General features: G+C 40.5%; 6 protein-coding genes across 9 annotated transcripts; 3 read left to right on the top strand and 3 right to left on the bottom strand.

The window, feature by feature from the left end:
* Positions 1-79: 79 nt before the first annotated feature.
* LOC6574249 (39S ribosomal protein L47, mitochondrial) lies at positions 80-1,154 on the top strand. Its single transcript, XM_002000269.4, has 3 exons — positions 80-246; positions 320-877; positions 939-1,154. The coding sequence occupies exons 1-3, from the start codon at positions 143-145 to the stop codon at positions 1,087-1,089; spliced, it is 813 nt and encodes a 270-aa protein (XP_002000305.1). The 5' UTR covers positions 80-142; the 3' UTR covers positions 1,090-1,154.
* LOC6574248 (serum response factor-binding protein 1) lies at positions 1,079-2,765 on the bottom strand. The gene is made up of 2 exons (XM_002000268.4): positions 2,616-2,765; positions 1,079-2,560 (listed from the first exon to the last, which is right to left on the bottom strand). The coding sequence occupies exons 1-2, from the start codon at positions 2,643-2,645 to the stop codon at positions 1,151-1,153; spliced, it is 1,440 nt and encodes a 479-aa protein (XP_002000304.1). The 5' UTR covers positions 2,646-2,765; the 3' UTR covers positions 1,079-1,150.
* A 199-nt stretch (positions 2,766-2,964) lies between these two features.
* Positions 2,965-5,759, top strand: LOC6574247 (ras-like protein 1). The gene is made up of 4 exons (XM_002000267.4): positions 2,965-3,210; positions 3,630-3,941; positions 4,024-4,280; positions 4,357-5,759. Exons 2-4 carry the CDS (start codon positions 3,803-3,805, stop codon positions 4,528-4,530), a joined length of 570 nt encoding a protein of 189 aa, XP_002000303.4. The 5' UTR covers positions 2,965-3,210; positions 3,630-3,802; the 3' UTR covers positions 4,531-5,759.
* A 131-nt stretch (positions 5,760-5,890) lies between these two features.
* Positions 5,891-9,830, bottom strand: LOC6574246. Its single transcript, XM_002000266.4, has 6 exons — positions 9,751-9,830; positions 8,034-9,097; positions 7,318-7,979; positions 6,959-7,150; positions 6,314-6,895; positions 5,891-6,232 (listed from the first exon to the last, which is right to left on the bottom strand). Exons 2-6 carry the CDS (start codon positions 9,081-9,083, stop codon positions 5,974-5,976), a joined length of 2,745 nt encoding a protein of 914 aa, XP_002000302.3. The 5' UTR covers positions 9,084-9,097; positions 9,751-9,830; the 3' UTR covers positions 5,891-5,973.
* LOC6574245 (aldehyde oxidase 4) lies at positions 9,381-14,447 on the bottom strand. 2 transcript variants are annotated; one of them, XM_002000265.4, is made up of 6 exons: positions 13,774-14,440; positions 12,966-13,700; positions 12,559-12,792; positions 12,062-12,506; positions 10,953-11,993; positions 9,381-10,859 (listed from the first exon to the last, which is right to left on the bottom strand). In XM_002000265.4, the coding sequence occupies exons 1-6, from the start codon at positions 13,984-13,986 to the stop codon at positions 9,727-9,729; spliced, it is 3,801 nt and encodes a 1,266-aa protein (XP_002000301.2). In that variant the 5' UTR covers positions 13,987-14,440; the 3' UTR covers positions 9,381-9,726. The 2 variants fall into 2 exon arrangements, with proteins under 2 accessions (XP_002000301.2, XP_032589702.2); XM_032733811.2 differs by having other exon boundaries at positions 10,748-10,902; positions 13,774-14,447.
* Positions 14,448-16,742: 2,295 nt separating this feature from the next.
* On the top strand, positions 16,743-21,524 carry LOC6574244 (RNA-binding protein cabeza). Of its 3 annotated transcripts, none has more exons than XM_002000264.4 (5): positions 16,751-16,903; positions 17,052-17,632; positions 18,585-18,720; positions 19,911-21,093; positions 21,158-21,524. In XM_002000264.4, the coding sequence occupies exons 1-5, from the start codon at positions 16,901-16,903 to the stop codon at positions 21,211-21,213; spliced, it is 1,959 nt and encodes a 652-aa protein (XP_002000300.3). In that variant the 5' UTR covers positions 16,751-16,900; the 3' UTR covers positions 21,214-21,524. The 3 variants fall into 3 exon arrangements, with proteins under 3 accessions (XP_015022833.1, XP_002000300.3, XP_015022832.2); XM_015167346.3 differs by having other exon boundaries at positions 16,752-16,903; positions 17,049-17,632; XM_015167347.3 differs by lacking the exons at positions 18,585-18,720; positions 21,158-21,524 and having other exon boundaries at positions 16,743-16,903; positions 17,049-17,632; positions 19,911-20,113.
* Positions 21,525-21,535: the final 11 nt, after the last annotated feature.

The raw sequence follows: 21,535 nt of genomic DNA, 5'->3' as shown, positions 1-21,535 counted from the left end.
TAAACATAAAAAGACCAAGGTGCAAAATTTAAACCAAATTACTATCGATAACTTCACGTGTGTCCTAAATTCACATGTATCGTTTTAATGCGTACACATCTCTAAGTACCGGACAGCTGAGGCTGCTTCTAATTTGGAAAATATGTCTTCAACATTAATTAAATGTTTAAATGTAGCGAAGACCGTGGGCAGAGTGACGTTCAAAAACTTGCTAACTGCATCGCAAAACCCATTACCATCATTGAGGTTAGTGAAAAAACGTAAAAGATACTGTATTTCGACTGTCGGATCGTGCTTTGAATTTTTATATAATACACAGAACAACAGCTGTTGGCGGATTACTGAAATGCGGCGTGCACACAACAGCTCCGGTACGGAACGAGCGGCTCATGGAGTTCTTTGACGATCCTAAACATTGGAGCGAAAATGAAGTGAAAGTGGGACGCGCCTGGAAACCGGATGAACTGCGCATAAAGTCCAACAAGGAGCTGCATCAATTATGGTACATTCTACTCAAGGAGCGCAACATGCTGCTTACAATGGAGCACGAATGCAATGATAAAATGGAAATCTTTCCCAATCCCGAGCGTATCGATAAGGTAAAAATCTCTATGGAGAATCTAGAGACAGTTGTGCGCGAGCGCAACAAGGCGTATCATCTCCTCGAGACAGGGGAGACAGGCGAACGTCCTCAGCGGCAGGTGAATAACGCCTTCGGTCTGCGCTGTACATACAAATCCTGCGAACATGTACTCCCACCCTTCATGAACACCAAATGGATTAAGTCACGCAATTTGGGCTATGGCGGCCGTGCCGTGCACAAATTCCTGCTGAAGTATCGCGAGAAGCTCTACAATGCCAAACGCAAGGCAAAGAAGTAAGTCAAGAACAATTAATTCTAAGCAACCGATTCAAATATGCATACTTATTTATTTCAGTCGCTCACGAAATGAGGTCATGATGATACTGAGGCGAAATCCAAACTTTGATTTGGAGCTGCTGAAACGCAAATATGCCGATGTGGACATCGACAAACTACGCAAGACCGACAAAACGCGCGGACACTTCGTGCCCAAGGTTGATGCTTGAAAAATGTTCAATATTTAATTAAAATAAATGTAACACAAGTATACTAAACTAGATTCAAAAGTTAATCATCAAATTTGATTTTTTTGCCAGAGAACACGGCAATTTTGGGCTTTAGCTTTTGCTTGGCCACCCAAGAAGGATGCATTCCCTCTGTGCTGGCTGGAGTTGGAGTTGGCGCAGTAATTGCTGGAGAAGCAATTGATGTCTCTGTAATGTCCCCATCTTCACCAAACTTGATTTTCTTTCCTTTGAAATTAGTGACAGTTGGTTTTTGCTGTTCATTGGCCACCCAAGCGGGATGACGTTCATTGAAACGCGTATTCTTATAGTCTTGTTTGTTAGCCAATGGTTTCTGTTTACGTTGCTCCACACAATTTTGAGGCTCCGTCTTGTCCTCATCGGCTACCCAAGTGGAATGACGTTCATTGAAACGCGTATTATTATAGTCCTGTTTTTTAACCAGCGACTTCTGTTTACGGTGCTCCACATAATTTCGGGGCTCCGTCTCGTCCTCCGATTCATTGTTGCTATCGCCAGATAGCACTACTGCCGTTGACAGATATGGCTGACCCGATTCTGTTATGAAAAACGGATCGACTACATGAGTAGGGCGTTGTTTTTCCATTTTCTTGGATTTGTTCCGGTTATCATTAGGTAATGATTTGTTTTCTACTTCTCTAGTTTCCTTGCGCTTAGGCTGTTCAGCAGCATCCATTCGATTTGGCTTCATTTCTGCATCCACGGGCTGCTGCTTATTGGCATCTGTTTTGGATTTCTTATGCCTTACATCGAGCTCAATTTGCTCACTTTTTTGCTTCTTTGATTTTGCTTTGACTTTTATTGCCGGCTTAGATTTAGTTTTTGTTTTCCCCGTGAGCTCTTCATCAGTTTCTTTGCTTGACTGTCTTTTGATTAAGCATTTTCCAGCATCCGTATCAATATTATTTTTTGTATCTTCTTCGCATTTATCCACTTCTGGTTGATTTTTCTGCAGCCATTCGAGCCGATTGCGTGTCTTCTCTTTCAGTTCCTTGAGCTCTTTGCGCTTCCGTCGCTTCTCTTCAGTGCGTTGCAGCTTTAGGCGACGTTTGCTTGTCTCCAATATTGCAATACGCCAATCCGCATTGGCGGCATTAGTTAAATCTAGCTTTTGTTGAAATGCTGCGACAAGTGTTTGCATTACTTTATTTAAGCCCAGCATAGCTATTGCTATTTCATCCGGCGTTGCTCGGCCATTGGTCAACACAGTATTGTGATTTTTGCCATCTTGCAGTAGTAGTGTTCGCATGATGTCCAAGCTTTTGAGCGACTTAAGCTCGGACATGCATTCCACAGTTTTACGTATACGTTCCTGAATCTTTTCATTATCCGGCTGTTTCTTTAATCCTTCCTTTAATTTGCGCACTTTGTTCACCAATTTTGAAATAGTTTGTACACGAGCTTGTTGTATTCGTTTTTTATTGGTTATTACCTGTTGTCGAATACTCATAATAAATGTTATATTTAAATTTGATTTTTTCACTTACCAAATTATTAAATTCTAGTTTATTAAACATTCTGCTTTAGCTCTAGCAACATGCTGTTTTTGCCCGTTGAATTGTTTTGGAATCGAAGAACTATCGAAACTATTTAATATGAAATTCAATGCAATATCAAATACTATCGATAGTAATTGGCAGAGATGTGAGAATTGTATATTATTTGTGTTAAAAAGAAATTGCGTATGATACAAATTGAAAAATAAAAAATACATATAATTATGAGGGCATAAAATACATTTCAAAATTAAAAAAAAAAATTAGTATTCTTTTATAGGAATGTCCTCAAACTCTGTCGATTATTTTATGGCAACTTAGAGGCAGTGTTGAATAATTATCAATAGCACACGAAACTAGCTAACACTTACAAAATACGGCGATATAAAAAATTCTTTCGACAAGAAAACATAAAGTCGGAAATTTTTATTACGTACAAATTATAAAATTAGTTATTGATAGAAAAAAAAAGTGCTATAGTATTAAGCTCATTATAAGCAAAAAGTTAAAGTCGATTAGTTCGAATTCATGTGAGCAGAAAAATTAAAAAAAGGAGGAGCCGATTTAAGCGACAGCAACAAAGAAGGTCCGGCAGCATACATACATACAAACACTCGCAACATGCACACACTCTTACGCACACACACATGCAGAGATAAGCCTGCACTGCAAGCCAGGAAAATGGCAAATAATTGTGGTGTATGATTATGTCTAACGACTGGTAAAAAGTTTGGTGTTATTTAAATTGTGCAATTGAAAACCCTGTAATTAATGTCGATGTCCGCGAAGGGTGTATGCAACGCTTGAGTCATTATAATTCCCCTCTCTTGTGCGGATAAGTGCGTGCAAGTGTGTGCGTGAATGTGTGTGCGGCAAAGAAAAATATATAAACTCGATCGCAGTCAAATACTACTCTGACTCATTAATTTATGACTAATTATACGCTTAATTAATTTCAATCATTTTTAATTAATAATGCTTTGTGTATATCTGCTTTTCTTGCAGTCGCCACAATCTTCAGTTGCAGCTCTCATTTTTTGAGTGGGGCGAGGAACTCACACGCACACCAATACAAGCACACGCGCCAACAAGCCCACACACTTATATACGCATACACTTAAAAGACTTACGACTGCAATTGTAAACATCGACAGGCACTACGGAGCGAGCGAAGTCAAATGACGGAATACAAGTTAGTTGTTGTTGGTGCCGGTGGTGTTGGCAAATCGGCGCTAACCATACAACTTATTCAAAATCATTTTGTGGATGAATATGATCCCACAATTGAGGACTCATATCGGAAGCAAGTGGTTATTGGTGAGTATAGCATGAATCGATAACATTCGCGATTATCGATTAACGTACATTCAAAATGTAAACAACAATTGAATGTTGCCAGATGGTGAAACCTGCTTGTTGGATATTCTGGACACCGCCGGTCAAGAAGAGTATTCTGCAATGCGTGATCAGTATATGCGCACCGGTGAGGGTTTTCTGCTGGTGTTTGCTGTGAATAGCGCTAAGTCTTTTGAAGATATTGGCACATATCGCGAGCAAATCAAACGAGTCAAGGATGCCGAGGAGGTGCCAATGGTGCTTGTGGGCAATAAATGTGATCTGCCTTCGTGGAATGTGCAAAACGAACAAGCACGAGAGGTAAGTTCATGTCCAATCAAAAAACAACCTCTAGACTCCTGTATTTGTTTATGAGTATAAATTTCTTCATTCGTAGGTGGCCAAGCAATATGGCATTCCATATATCGAAACATCAGCCAAGACGCGCATGGGCGTCGATGATGCATTTTACACATTGGTGCGAGAAATACGCAAAGATAAGGACAACAAGGGACGAAAAGGACGCAAAACGAATAAGCCGAACCGTAGATTTAAATGTAAGATGCTCTAAATGGCCTCACATTGGTTTTATTATTATTTTTTTTTTGTCATTAACGCCTGTCCGGTTTGTGCGTTGTGTGTGTGTCTGTGTGTTTGTTGAGTGTGCTAGATAAATGCAACAGTTTTTATATTTTGTTGTGCTATTTGTCAGTGCGGCATTTAGTTTACGCACGACAACACATGCGCACACCCACACGCACACACTCGCACAAGTACAAGTGCGCGTGTTAGGTTGGTGCAATTGATGGGAGGATGAACAAAATTGTAATTAATTTAAGCAACTAAAGTTTTATTGTATGTCAAATCATTTTATGTTCAACTTGTGTGTGTCGTTTTAAAATGTTTTGTGGCGCCCTTTTAAGATTATTAATAATGCGCGTACACGTAAAAAAAAAAAAAAAAAAAAAACTATGAATTAAAAAACTATTGTAACTGCCTTGGTTAAGCTATTGCGATAGCGCATCTTGGAATAACCATTTGTTTTCAGTGAGCACAAAAGTAAACAAAATTTAAAACCATGTTATTTGTGTGTGTACCGTGATTAAAACGATATACGATATTTGTATGTAAATGTTTAATTTTTGTTTAACTGAAAGGCCTTGTAACACGTATCATTTTAAGAATAAGGATATATATCCTTATATATCTAATGTCAACCGCGTTCAATTTCGTTCCCTCCTACAAATACACTCACACACGCACAAACACAATTCCATTACAAAATTTCCACATGAAAAGAGAAATGAAAATTTAATGAAAAGCTCACTGTCGTATATATTTTTTGTGGTGCTAAATTCAACAACTAATACCAGCACAATATGTATGAGTTATTTAAAAAGAAAAAGAAAAAAAAAACGAAATAAAAAATATTATTTTTTCTACTTATCTTACTGAACGATCGATCAGCTATCTAGCTTATGCAAAGCTCTCTTTAGACTTAAAAATCAGACAAAAAATTGAATCGTATATATATTATATACATGATTCAATTGACTTCATGCACCTTACTCACATATGCAATTATTATTTCAGTTTACAAATAAAGAGATTTGCATAAGCTAGACTGAACTAGGTATGTAGTAGATAAATGCTGCATTACGCAACAAGCAGCCAATTACATACACATATATAGTTTGCTTTAAGCTTTTTATACATACATAAATTAATATTTAATTTTTTTGTATTCATTTTTGCCATACAAAAAGGAAAGTAATAAATCAATTGTGTGTACTATTTAAATACATCGTAACGGGTTATATAGTTCGAAGGCTGCCAGATTGTTCGAAAACCGATGAACTCCGTCGGTACCATGATAAATGAAACAAATGCCTCAAATTACAATGTAAACAATTATATTTAAATATTTGTCTCAATCACAGTACATAAGCTAGTGTGTGTGTAATTACAATTGATTAATACATATTTTTAAAATTAAAGACAAAATGTACGAACTTTAAATTTCAAGACTTTTAGACTTATATGCGCTGCGTAACTTGTCAAGATCCTCCATTTCATATTGTGAAAATAACCATTTTGGATTTTCGAATTCATCAAATGGAGCATTTGTGATATAAAGAATTGCATCTGCTACATTAAAATTCTCTGTCATTTTTGGTAGCAAAAGGCGCGCATCTGTCTGAAAATCTAAGTTCTTGTCATCAATTAACAATGCCAGATTAGCCTTTGTACCGCTAACCAAAGGGACTTCCATACTAAGTGAATAACAGCAATGAAAGTTTAAGGATCATTATATGTATATATAGAACAAAAATATATATGTATACAATCCATACCTGCTCTTCTCACATTTATCAGCCAGTCTGCGCAGAACTAGCTGGCTGAAAAACATTGTCCGGAAATTTACAGAAGCAACGTGTAGCCAAAGCAACTCAAATATACTTTGCAATTGCTCCGTATTTAATGTATCCCATTTGCATATGCAGTAAATGTGAGCAACAGATATGACTGACTCCTGTTGATCGGGCTGAAGAGTACCAAGCGCCATCAGCTGTTCCTGTAGCATTTCGAATCTTGGCACAAGCTTGGCCACCAGACATTCGTAGAGCAAATTGATATTCATAAGGTTCCTCGGGTTTAACAAGGCTGCCCAGAGCTTGTCATTCCAATATTCAGATATCGTTTCACCAAAGCGTTCAAGATTCAAAATTGCTCGGATAAAACGAATTTGTACTCTGTGGTCTTTTGAATTTTCAGCAATTTCTCTTTGACTTATATTCGAGATGATATCAAGCATTTCGTCAAATAGTTCGATTTGCCCTGTTTTCATTTTACTCACGTACGTTATAAAATTGCTCTGTTTAATATGTTCTACTGTATTCCAGGTCGATAAACTGTTTAGATATGCACTCTCGATGCTTTAAAAATACAATAAATCAATTGACTGGAATTAGATTTCAAAAATTACAAAATTATCTTACCGTTTTACTCCTGTCGGATGCTCGAAAAAAAGTAAGCCACTGATTAAAGTTGATTGTAATACATAATCGGTGTTATATAGTATGTTTCCCAGATCCCAGCCGCTTCTACTATTGGAAATCAATTTTTGAACGAGTATTACCGTTTTACTTGGCTCCTGATATTTGGATATATAATTTAATATTTTTCCAGGGCTGAAAAGAGACTTCGTTAATTGAGTATTTTAATTTTGTGTAATGCCTGTCTCTCTCTCTATAGGAGAAATATGGAATCTGTTCTCGAGTGTTTTCTTGTCATAATCCATAAATGGAGTTAATATTCGTATTCTCTATATAATAACCACAAATATTCGAGTACTCACTTTAGTAAACGTCTGTTATATTTATTTAACTGCTCTAAGAAGAAGTCAATCAAGTTCTCGTCGGGCAACTTTTGGTCGTGCTTCTCCAAAAGACTCGCCATATGTGACAATGTATCGAATGAGCCGGTCTCCAGAATGTCAATTGGGTTCAAGTTAAATTCACCAAGTTGACTCCAATGATGCACATTCTTGATAAGAAAATTTTGAAGGCTTCGTTGCTTTACAAAAGATATCTCGTCCGCTGATTGGCATTTTAACTTGTCAATTAGGTGTTGCTGTAACTCGTTCAGATCCTTGCACTCCTCGATCAAATCAATATTTACGTCATATCTTGTACGAAAGAATTCCCTAGCTGCTTCCTTTGTACTGAAGGTGGAAAAAAATGCGGGCAGACGCCACCAGCCGTGCAAATTTGTTGGCACAGAATCAAGTTTTCGCAGTAGCTCCTTAAGTGAACTCCAAAGATTATTATCATTATGCTCATCACGGAAGATCTCGTAAGTGCTCTTAGTGAGATGAACAATTTCTTCTTTCATGTCATCACAACTATCAATTAGGATTTGCAGTATGTCTATAAGAAGGCCGTAAACATCTTCGTTGTCTCGATAGAGCGTCTTAACGAATTCTATGAAATGAGGCAACGATAAGCTTTCAATGGATACCTGAAATCGAAAATGTTAATAAATACTATTTCGTATATATAACAGTTCACTTACCTCAAAAAGATCACAGAGGAGATTGCCGGCGCTGTTTCGCAAGCTCGCATTTTCTATTTTTCGCACATGTGCAGCTAACTTGAGCAGCAGATTATTTTGTATTTGGGTCTGGTTCCTCGGCTCTTGGCAGCTCAGCCAGCGATGCAGTGGCACCCCAGTCCAGGACACCTCGGCCAAGGCCTTCAGGAACTGGTTATTATCATTTTCAGTGACAAACTTCTTCATTTTGGTCTCCTGGATAGGATTGCCCTCGAAGTTGTGCAGTTCCAGATGGTTGGTAGCTGAAAGGAACTCGATCAACAGATTTGCACTGAAGAGCTCAGCAACGGTGAAGTGGTCCATTATGAAATCGATGATGACGTGCCGCATTGAGATATTTGTAGTTTTCAATAGTCGTATATATAAAATACGCATCCAGTTACCATCTAGATTTCTCTCCTTTATGAGGGATAAGGATACTGATTTTTCGTCAATTTTGATGCATTCCATTACGCTTATATAGGAGTACAAATCCAGATTTTCAGAGCTAGTGCTGTTCAGTAGCTTATTTAGAATCAAATAACCGGAATTACGTTCCTCATTAATCTCTGATTCGAGGAGTTTTTGTATACGGCAATAAAGTTTTGAAGAGTCGATGCACTTAGGTCCTAGTTCGTGTAAAATATCATTGAACAATTGCCCGAGCACCTGGCCCTCCTCGTTGTTTGAAGTCCTGGAACACACTTGTGTCAAGAGGAACTTTCCTTCTTCCGGGAATCGACTCGCCCACATTTGTACACACAGCAGAAAGTCGGAAACCAGTTGAGAATTATATGTCTGCACTTGACAATCGTCTTTGGGACTGGGTACTATCACTTCAAACAATTTTCGAATCAACTTCAATGCCAAATGCAGATTGTCACTGTTGTTTGTATTGAGCAAACCGAATACATATTGTATGAGTCGCTTTAACTGAGGTTCCTTGGACGAGTCCACAAAATCCAGGAGAATTTCGACCAGCTCCATGGCTGTTAAGTTACCCACTTCTCCAGTGGTATTCGCTGCTAACATAGCAGAGCATAAACCTATGAATAAAATAGCAACAAAAACTAGACGATTCATTAACTATTTACAATTTGATTTTTTTTAGATATTCTGCGATTGTGTGGTCAAAAATAGTGGTATTAAAAACAGCTGACGAGACAAAAATTCGTTCAGTTTTCAGAGATCCGCTCCGGCAGCTCATAGTGAGCCAAAGTGTTAATCTTAAATTAAATATTGTAAGCTGGCCATCAATGAAATCAAATTATGAACATGATATAATACAAATATAAATACGTATACAAATAGAATAATGTAAATACGCAATTGCATTGAAAAACATTTCAATAAGTAGTTTATTTCAACAGCTTGTGGCTCAGTAGTTCATTCCAAAAACTTGTTCAATAGAACAGCAGCAAGCAGCACTGTTAAAAGAAAAATCTAAAGACGCGCGCACTATTTTCTGAAATAATGACATCATGATGTTAACATAACAACTGCGGTGGATCTATTTCGGATTCATAAAATTGATCAAATTGGTTCAAATAAATTTAATTAAACGGTGACTTTGTTAACATTAAAATATTTAAATAAATTTTTCCTTTTTACGTTTGTAAAACATTTAACAATGCACCGATAAATCAATAGTTCATTAATAGTTATGAATGTTCATTTATTGTAGAGTAAAATTATTTACTTCGTGGCCCGCGGAAAGCATTACTGTTTCGGGTGTGGTGGGAGCGCCGAGCCTGACCCACTCTCGAGGCAACCCGGCATCCTGTCTAGCTGCCTGTATGGCATGTTGCAGGGCAAAGAGTACGCCCACCGCCAGGCATAGAGCTGGCTCTCCCGTAGCTTTTGAGCGCAGAAATCCAACAGGATTGGGACTTTTTTGCAGCAGTTCAATGCGGAAATCAATGGGTATATCCTTGGCACCTGGAGGATGATAGTTCCAGGTACGGTTTGTGAGAAGACGACCCGTCTGACGATCGTAAACCAGATGCTCGGTGAGATAGTAACCCAAACCCATGACGAAAGCTCCTTCAACTTGACCAACATCTATGTTGGGACTAATACTCTCGCCCGCATCCTCCAGGATGTCTACGCGGCTTATTAAGTGGTTGCCAGTCAGTATGTCCACCTCTACCTCGGTTAGACTTAAGCCGTAGATGCTGTAGTCGCTTTGATCACCCCTTTTGAACGATTCGGTTGCAATCAAGCTGATGGACTGGTTGAAGGCTGCCTCCACTACCTGTGGCCAGCTGGCCTGGGATCCCAGTCTACGTTTAACCGGCTCCAGGCGCTTGTTCAGCTTATCGCAGCACTTACGAACGGCAATGCCCACCAACTCGCTTGCCATAGAATTGGCTGTCACAAAGGAGTTAGCTCCTATTATAGTATTAGTGGTCTCAATTCGAACACGCTCAAGGGGAACGCCCAGCACGAGGGCAGCCACCTGGGCTACTTTTGTATTTATGCCTTGGCCCATCTCGATGCCTCCGTGAGATATCACCACAGAGCCATCCGCATGATAAATGGCCACCGTCGCTGGGTAGGCCAAGGCAACGCTCACAGTTAGAGGAAAGTCCATCAAAGCTAGTCCCAAGCCCCGCTTCCGCCATCGATTCTGAGCATTGAACAAGTTGATTTGCTCCCGCCGCTCGCGGTATGCCGTGGAAGCGAGAAATCGGGGAAGAAGCTGCACCATCTTTGTTCCCGGTCGGAGATTTACTAGTCTGACATCAGCTGGATCCAATTTGCAGGCGAAGGCGATGTTCTCCAGTGCCGTCTCAGTCATGGCAATGGCTGTAAATCGAAGCACGGAAACCAGCTTGTAATGCATTTCCTTCTGCTACGACATGAGATGGAATAGAGCTAGAGACAATCTTATTAACTTACCCTCTGCTGTCCCTGGTGCCCGACACCACGTTGAGCTAGGTGCATCTGTTCTCACAGTAGTGCCTTTAACCTTAAAGTTCAAACTGGTCAGATTATAGACATTTTTGACTGCTGGTAGGGTGAGAAAGTCTACGACATTTTCGTTAAGGCTGCATCCGGCATCCTCGTAGTAGTTATTGGTGAGCATACGAATCGAGCCGTTTGCGCTAGCTCGGAATTCATAATCGGAACGACACGCGTAACGCTTTCCATTCGATTCCATCATAGACTCAATGGTCTGCACGAAACGTGCTGGCCGATTTAATTTGAATGCAACCAGAGCACAGGCACAGGCTACCTGGTTACCTCGTGTTACTTTAGCACCATACGCTCCGCCGATTCGTCGCACCTGTAATTGAACGGCATTCGCCTCCAGCTTGAGCATTCGTGATATGCTCGCTTGGGTCACGTCCATCCATTGAGTGGCGCTCCAAACCTGCAGTCCTTGTTCATTAGGAACCACTACTGTCGTTTGTGGCTCCATGGTGAAATGGTATTGGGACTCCAACTCCAGAATTCCACGGCCCAGCACATCGCCTGGCTTTAGAGGCGTTTGGGCGAGCTCCTTATTGGGCTCAGTACATATCACCAGACGATCTTCCACTTTGGCTGACAGAACCGCATTCATGCTGGTGTAAATCTTAACCTGATCATTGGCATAGGTAACCTGCACCAAAGTCGCCGCATAGACGGCCACATCGTGTGTCAATGCTGCGATTACTCCCAATGGCTGATCATAGTACAATACACGTCCAGAACAAAAGATTTCCTCCACATCACCCGGAACGGTGAACACTGTAGTATTGTTGAAATTATTGTCGCCAGGAATGTCCTTTGACCCATAGAACGCAACCACGCCCTTGCACTGGAACGCGGGAGCCGAGTCGATCTGCTCTATTGTTGCACCCACCCGTTTGGCCGTGACAAAGGCACAGTGCACAGCATTAGACGTGGTTAGCAAATCGTTGATGTAGATTGCTTCACCTGCGCATTGAATGAGACCTAACGGAAGTAATGGAATTCCAATCTAAAACAGCTCTCTAATATGCTCAGAATAAATATAGGCATACCTTCCAGTTTCTCCACTGGCTTAGTCACGGGATACTTATTTGGTATGGTCTCGAATGATTGGCTGCCGGAGGAAAGCGGGCGCTCTAGCAGGTCACCACCACTATGAAAACGCTTTCGGACCAGCTCTTCGGGCGCCGAGCCAAGCAAAAACTTGTAGAAAAGCGAACAAGCTAGTTTTTGACGATACGCAGGCGAGGCCTCGGGCGGCATTTCCACTGCCTGTAGACTTGTCGGCAGCTGTTCGAAGACCTGCGCCACAGTGGCGCTGTCATACAAATCCCGACCTACCAACAACTGCTCGGCATGCTCAGCGTGCACGAAGTCAGGCCTGATGTTTCCAAAGCAAAGGCGAGCCGAGGCCACTATGCGATGCTGAACATTCTGCCACTCGATCAGGAATCCACTATTAACATAGGCATGCACGTTTTGAGCACGCGGTAGGATCTGTTGGAGAGGGGGGATTATTAAGTGCCACACCCCTATCATTAAAACTAACCTTGTAAGAATTGAACAAGTATTTGGACTTTGGATAAGGCCTCAGAATAAATCCGCCTATAACCAGTTTGGGTGTAGTATCCTGTAGATAAGACAACAGAGTCATTATCCGTTGACTGCTCGCATTGTCGTGCACCAAGACATGAGCATCCAGGGCCTCAAGTGTGATGAAGACATCCGAGGGGAACTCCGGGTGCTGCTTCTTGATGGAAATATTACCCGCCAGTGTTCCATTCTAAAATTTAATATATTCTTGTTATGGTTGTAAATTTGAAATCTCTTCATTAAAATTTCAAATTCATTAATTTCAATTCACTTTCTGTTTCCATACACATATGTATGTCGAATTAGGAGTGCGCCTGAAACAAGTTTCAAACTGGATTATGTGGAATTATGGTCACCACTTACATTCCGCACTGGCACATTCGCAATCAGGTTGAAATGCTGCCACAATTGCGCGCAGTATTCGAAGCCCGGGCGTTGCTCGGCCTGCTTGAAGAGCAGCATGGTCTCTGTGAGAGTCAAATTGGCACCCAGCAAGAGGTGGTCTGGCTCAATGCTCTGCTGCTTTAGCTCCGGCACCATATTGACGTCCACATAGTGCTTTATACTCCTCGGCCGCCTATAGACGCCATGCGCCGTGTTACCTGCCACCAGAATGTACTCCTCTCCACTGGGCACCTGGGCGAGGGCTTCAAACAGTTCGGCCAGAGTCTTGGGCCAGTACCAGTGGCAGTTGTTCTGGGCAGGCAGGGATGGGCGGGAGCAGCTACCACTGCAGCATTGACCGGTGCGTGGACAGAGCAACTCAAAAGAGTCCTCGATGTCCACGCACTCTGCTGGTACCTCAATGGTGCTGTCGACAGCAAAGGACTTCATGGCATCCAATATGGGCCTGTAGCCAGTGCAGCGACAGATGTTTCCTCCAAAGCCATCTTCCACTTCAGCCATGGTCACGCGTCCACCTCGACTCTCCAAAAGTCCGTACATGTTCATTACGAATCCCGGCGAGCAATATCCACACTGGCTGCCGTTAAGTTTGGCAAGACGCTTCTGTATGGGATGATAGCCGCTGCTCTTATTGCCCAGCCCCTCATCGGTGATAATGTCCACATCGTTACAGGTATTAAGCAGGGTTAAGCACTTCAAAGGAGGTATAATATAATTTAGCTTAAACAATCCACGTCTGATATTCATCCATCTGAATCATATTTACCGAGTTCGTGGCCCGGGAGCTTATTTCCCCCGTAATGGGATGACGACGTCGTATTAAACAAACACAAGATCCACAGCCGCCCTCCAGGCACATATATTTGGTGGCTGTCAGGTGGAGATGTTCTCTCAGGAATGTATTTAGAGTGATGTCCGCCGCGTAATCATGCGGCTGCACTTCGTACGGGAAGCCATTTACATTGAACTTGATGCTCATCCTGGTAAAATTGGCGGCCGAATGCTGAGTTCATGGCTGAGCTCTTCTATTTAAAGCCTCTGTTGACAGTAAACAGGTAAAAGCTAAACGAGTTTCTGGTGTCAGTCAATCTTTGCAATACACAGCAAAACCCAATATAACATATGTATATATTTCAATTTTTTATTTAATTTAATTTTAATTAATCTTTTTCAGCACACTTCTTGAAATACCCTTCTGAATAAAAGCATTATATAATAAAGAAAATTTATAGAGAATGCACCCATTAATTTATACATTAGAATTGAATAATTTTATAGTGGTCCAATATAATCTCCGGCACAAACATGTTTAATAAACTTGTATGCTGTACGAAAGAGTATGAGACCTAATTAAACTTGAAATCCAAAACATTTTAGTAATTCAATGAAAAAACCCAACTCATTGAGTTTATCGCCATGCATCAGAGACAATATTTTTGTGCTGATAACGCAAACTTACATATGTATGTCAGTTCAACTGGATATATGTGTATATACTGTTTATACATACATATGTACATATATTAACTAGTTCTACTTACATACATACTATGTATGTTTGTTAAACTAGCTTTAATAGCCCACTCTTTTAATTTTTGTTAAGACTAATGTATGATAAAACTTAACAGGAGAACTTTTATTTAATAGAATTTCTTAATTTTATATAACGATGATGTAAGTAGAAAATATTTGAATTCTTACTAAGTTCGGACACTGACCAGAGAACACATAGACTAGACATGTAGTACAAAGTTTTTCAACACCGAAAAATCTGTCTCCTAGGGCCTATCAATTTCGTATTTGCTCGGCTCTTCACTTTTTAGGTTCGGGCTACGAAAATATGCGAAAGTACAATCATTCCGCTTCATGCGCTCGACCGAGATGGTCAAATGTTGAATGAAAGATGCCTCTATGCTCAATTTTTGTTCTTGCTCTCTCGCTCTCTCTGCTCTCTGCTCTCTCAATATGTATATGTATGTATGCATGTGAGCACAAGCAGCAGCTCACGAAAATTGAAATTTCTGCGCGTTAGACTGCCGTTTTTTCCCTTACGTGAAGTGTATTCCGAACGCTTCAAGCCATTTGCCATGCGTTTTCGTTATTATTTATGGGAAGGGTATGAAAGCGTTGGTGCGCATAATGAAAATGTTTTCGCGATTAGCATGCATACACACTCTCGCTTGCTACATGTACTATGAGCATTTGTATGCCTGTGTGCGAAGCTCTTGCCGCCTGTAGCAATTTTACAGTCCCCAGCATTTGCATTTGGTCGATCTTGTGAAGTCCTCAGATTTAATTCGAAATCGCTCGCACAATTAAAAGCCCTTGGCAGGCATTCGCCAAAATTTCACGTATTATGAACATACATACATACATACATATGTATGCGTGCACATACATAATATACATACATACGTACATAAATTTTTCACAGGAGGCATGACTAGAGATTCGCACATATGTACATACATATGTAATTGGATGTGTATGCATGTAAGTAAAAACATACTCATTATGCACAGTACAAATAATAACAATAATCTTAAAATCTGACATTATCATTGTAAACTCCCAACAGTATGGCAATGGAGGAAATGACGACGAACCCATCGTCGCCAAGAAATCATAATTTTTGAACGCAACTGGCTTGTGCGTGCAAACACACATAGAAATTTATATTTCTAAATTTATTATTAATTTATCTTGTTAATGTTATTGAATTATAAATTTATTGAATTATCTTGTTAATTTTATTAAATTATCCTTGTTTTTATTGATTTCTTTATATTAAATTTAATGTTTTCTATTTTTATATTTATTAAATTAGTGAAATAATATTAAACAGATTCCTATTTAAAACAATTGTTTTTATAAATTGTTAATAGAAAATAAAAGGTACTTAAATACAAGCGCGCATCTTCAATTAAAACCCTAAATCGTTCAACCAATTCCAAGTTGAGGTAGGCACACGCCAATGTTCATTTCCCATGCGTACACACAATCAAATGTATATACATACATACATACATATGTATATGAGGACTTCACAAGATCGACCAAATGCAAATGCTGGGGACTGTAAAATTGCTACAGGCGGCAAGAGCTTCGCACACAGGCATACAAATGCTCATAGTACATGTAGCAAGCGAGAGTGTGTATGCATGCTAATCGCGAAAACATTTTCATTATGCGCACCAACGCTTTCATACCCTTCCCATAAATAATAACGAAAACGCATGGCAAATGGCTTGAAGCGTTCGGAATACACTTCACGTAAGGGAAAAAACGGCAGTCTAACGCGCAGAAATTTCAATTTTCGTGAGCTGCTGCTTGTGCTCACATGCATACATACATATACATATTGAGAGAGCAGAGAGCAGAGAGAGCGAGAGAGCAAGAACAAAAATTGAGCATAGAGGCATCTTTCATTCAACATTTGACCATCTCGGTCGAGCGCATGAAGCGGAATGATTGTACTTTCGCATATTTTCGTAGCCCGAACCTAAAAAGTGAAGAGCCGAGCAAATACGAAATTGATAGGCCCTAGGAGACAGATTTTTCGGTGTTGAAAAACTTTGTACTACATGTCTAGTCTATGTGTTCTCTGGTCAGTGGTTCGGAGATGTAATAACAAATTTAAATTGCGATACAATTGAGCCGATAAGTACTCGATAGTTGTCGATTGTTGATAACGTACAGAACTAGCAGCTCATTTCGATTTGTTCATACACTAATTTAGTTCCATTTCCACACATCTCCAATTTTTTTCTCACGGCAGTCGGCATATGTCCTCTTTATTGATTATTGTATTTGTGTTAATGTAAAAACAGTTCAATTACAAAAAAATATAAATAAAATTATATCAATACAAACTTACAGTATAACATAATTAAATGGTGAGTACAGCGCATAGACAAACAGGGCAAACTGCATAAACGGCGCAACGACGCCGCAAGTCGCCATCTTTTTTTCGCAATGACGCTGAGGAGCGCGTTAGTGGAGTGAGAATTTGTTTGATTTTACACTTAAGAATTTTTGCAGCAGGCAGCCATGAATATGGACGCAAATGCTGTCGAGAATCGGGAGAAAGAGCGTGATCGCCGAGGACGTGGTGCACGCGGCTCCCGCTTCTCAGATGCGGATGGTAACAATGGAAACGCCGCTGGAGGTGGGGGTGGCGGAGGAGGCGCTAATAATGCACGCGACAGAAGTCGCGAAAGACGCAATTGCCGCGTCTATATCTCGAACATTCCGTACGATTATCGCTGGCAAGACCTCAAGGATCTATTCCGGCGCATTGTCGGCTCCATTGAGTATGTGCAATTATTCCATGATGAAAACGGCAAAGCACGTGGCTGCGGTATTGTCGAGTTCAAAGATCCAGAGAACGTTCAAAAAGCAATGGAGAAAATGAATCGATATGAACTTAACGGACGTGAGCTAGTCGTCAAGGAAGATCATGGCGAGCAGCGCGATCAATACGGTCGCATTGTTCGCGATGGAGCAGGAGGTGGCGGTGGAGGCGGTGCTGGTGGTGGCGGAGGAGGAGGTGGAGGAAATGGTGGAGGTCGCGATCATATGGACGATCGTGATCGCGGTTTCTCGCGACGTGACGATGACAGAATGTAAGTAATATAAAATATATAGCATATCTACAATCGTTTTCCTATAGTCTAAGCACATTTAGCAAATCACAAAGGAATGATTATTTTCGACGTTATTGACAGGAATACAAAAAAAAAAAACAACTAGTGTTGTTGACATTATTTAATTAAGGGCATCCAGTGTTTAAGATTTATACCAGACATTGTCATATGCTAATGTCACCGAAAAATTGTATACATTATATAAAGACGAATGTCTATTGCAGGGCTTAATGAATTCTACTTTGAATTGTGCTGATAATTTTACTTCGAACAAGGAAAAGAAAACAGCTTGGGCCTCTTATGATTATTGGATCCACTTGGAGTCCTTTTAAAACTTCAGTTCACCGGTCGGCAATATGTTAGCTTCATCAGAAGGGAAATTACTAGACTTAAGTTACTTAACATCTCAACGTTTTTAGACGATGCTTTTACTGGAGAGCTGTGTATCCTGTCTATAGTTTTTGTTTTGAACACTTTTCCAGTAGTGTCAAACAACTGTTCATTGCTAAATTTGTTCTATTTCTACATTCGGGGCTTAACTTTTGCATTTGTAAATTTGTTATAAAGGTTTCAGTTGAATTTTGATCCAGCATTGCTTTATGTCGTTAAAGTTGATGACTTAATTTACAATGTGTTTGATGATGACTAGAAGTTAGTTTTAGCCGACGATTACAAGCTGTCAAATACTGGCCATTATAGAACTTTTTATATGCTTTAAGAAAGAAGATTCCTAAACAAACGATCAATAGTTGTTATAATACTTAGAGGTTACACGTTAATCTCGACGTTCTGGAGCTAATCTCAATCTTTGTTTGTAGCTTAGATGAAATGGTATGATGTGCGTGCGCTTTTCGGATACTTGTATTTGTTGTGCTTTTTATCTCTTGCTCTTGTTATTTTTTCTCTCTGGACTTTTGGCTTCTTTTTCTAGATCTGGGCGTAATAATTTTAACATGATGTCTAATGATTTTAATTCGTCGAATTACAATTTGTATGGTCTTTCTGCTTCGTTTTTGGAGAGTCTTGGCATAAGTGGACCTTTGCATAATAAGGTCTTTGTTGCTAATGTGAGTATATGTATAATAATAATAATAAACTATGAACCAAATCAAGAAAAAAAACGAACAATACCGATACCGTTACTGTTACCAAAACCAACCATATTTATCTAAATACGCATATCTTCTATATGATAGAAATATGTATTCTAGCTTGTGTACTCTTTGCCCAGTTCTGTTTAAGTAGTAAATTGCCTTTATTCTATCTAAACTAAATGTATTGATTACGTTTCATCATGGGCTCTGTTTCGTATTTATAACCCAACTATAAAAATAACATTGTAAGTGTTATATTATAACTTGTTTGTGGGTAAAATGCTGACACAAATTTACTTTGCCAATCTACTATATGACTTTTTTTCTCCTTGTACACTTGAAAGTGTTTACCACATTATTACTATACAATCTTCTCTTCCGAATAATTTATTGTTATTAAAACTTTGGTGCTGTTCGCTGCCTTTCTAAATGAAAGTAAACAACTATCCGTGTGAGTAACTTCTATTGTCCGATATTTTCTAATAAATATAACTATTCGTGTAATTGGATCTGCTATCTATCGGTAAATATGGAATTCAATGTCGATAATAGCTGTTGAGACAGACTTGGGCTTACGCCTAGGACTGCTAAAATGATCAGTTTCAGCTCAATCGCCGTTAACTTGAGAATGGGAATATCACCAATTATTAAAAGAAAGCGGTCAACGGGAAGTTGTAAAATTTAAATTAATTAAAAAATAAGAATCGAATCGGAAATTCAATGATTTCAGTTTATTGACCGTCGACTATATATGAGATAACTGGATCTTTACCTTAATCGCTCTGCCTAGTCAAATGACCTATTCACAGAAATATTGTTGCATAGTGCGCTAATGTAATAATATGCAGTTCAACTGGATTGTTTGTCCCGCCCGAGAATCGACAATCTTTCGAGTGGTTGTGTTACCTGCAGCTGGGTTATAAATATGAAACAGTCGGTTTAACTGCGAGCCTGCTGCGTCGGTTTTGGGTTAGCCAACTGGGCCAACGGCTTTATCCTTGTGTTCCTTCCTTCAGACTTTGTTTGCTCCTAGTGGAGGTGGCAGCCGGAGTCAGTGTGGATGAGTGTTTGAACTGGACAATGCTTTTAATGCTGTTTCCAATGATGCTCAAAGCAAACTCTTCTACTTCACTTTCTAAATTTTGGCGTTTATTTTATCACAGCTGGACTACAAAGTGGACAGCAAGAAGCTCAAGCAAGTGTTCAAGCTTGCCGGAAAGGTGCAGAGTGTGGACTTATCCCTGGACAAGGAGGGACACAGTCGCGGTTTTGCTGTAGTGGAATATGATCATCCAGTGGAAGCCGTACAGGCCATTTCAATGTTGGATCGCCAGATGCTTTATGATCGACGCATGACAGTACGTTTGGACCGAATACCCGACAAGAGCGAAGGTCTAAAGCTGCCCGAGGGATTGGGTGGCGTTGGCATCGGCCTAGGGCCCAACGGTGAGCCACTGAAAGATGTGGCCCACAATCTGCCGAATGGCGGCAATCAAAACGCCACACAGCTGCTCGGCAATGTACAGGGCGCTCAGCAGTTGTCCGCGGTTCCTGGCGGCGCTGTTGTCGGCGGCGGTAACTCAAACGCAAATTTGCTGGGTAGCCTCAGTGGCGTCATGTTTGGTAACAACGCTGCTGTGCAACCCTCTCCAGTGGCACCAGTGCAGAAGCCGAGCATGGGCAACAACGCTGGCGGCGGCGGCGGTGGCATCAATCTGAATAATTTAAATCCCAGCAACTTGGCTGCTGTGGTTGGCAACTTGGGTAACCTGGGAGCAGCGCTGTCCAATCCACTGCTCACTTCATCGCTGAGCACCCTAGGTCTCAATTTGGGGAACACTGGTGGCAACGATGACGGACTCGTTTCCGCCAGCAATGTTGGCCTAACCAACAACTACAGCAGCGGTGGCGGCTATGGTAATGCCGGTAACAACTATAATAGTGGCGGCAACAGCGGTGGCACTGGTGGTGGTGGCGTCTCTGGTGGCAATGTTGGGTTCAATGCATACAACAGCAGTTCTGGTGGTGGCACAAATTCCGGAAACAACCAGATCGATGGCAATGACTACGGCAACTCGGGCAATCAGTTGGACATGTTTGGCGGTGGCGGTGGCAACGTGGGCGTTGGCGGTGGCAATGTCGGTGTTGGTGGCGGCGCCGGCAATCCCGGCGGCGGTCCCCGCAAGTCTGATACGATCATCATTAAGAATGTGCCATTGAGCTGCACCTGGCAAACGCTGCGTGACAAGTTCCGTGATGTTGGCGATGTCAAGTTTGCTGAGATACGTGGCAATGATGTGGGCGTAGTGCGCTTCTTTAAGGAACGCGATGCGGAACTGGCCATAGGTAAGAAATCAGTGCATTTGCATTTATTATGTAGACAACTTTTAACAACCTGCTAAATCGACAGCTCTCATGGATGGCTCCCGCCTGGATGGTCGCACCATTAAAGTAACCTACTTTTAAGCTGCATCCCCTAAAATTGTAGAGCGCATTTTCCGTGTGAATGAACCGCATGACCTTCTAGACACGACCATCGGTTTACTTTAACCAAGAGCAAACAGCAAAGCAAAGCAGACGTGGCTAGGTTATTGCAATGTTTTTAGTTCATAGTGACCACAAACAAATAATTGTTTAATTTTTATACATACGTTTACATTAATCATAACAAAAATGATCATAATATATAAATAATTGACTTTCCAAAACACAGAAGACGCAATTCATCTAATTTATAAGTGATTGAAGCCAATAAAAATATAAATATATTAAACACATCATCTGTGCA

Source organism: Drosophila mojavensis, unplaced genomic scaffold (genome assembly GCF_018153725.1).
Source record: "Drosophila mojavensis isolate 15081-1352.22 unplaced genomic scaffold, ASM1815372v1 contig_277, whole genome shotgun sequence".
Lineage (NCBI taxonomy): Eukaryota > Metazoa > Arthropoda > Insecta > Diptera > Drosophilidae > Drosophila > Drosophila mojavensis.
Note: the sequence above shows the minus strand (reverse complement) of the source record. Positions and strands in the feature narration are given on the sequence as shown.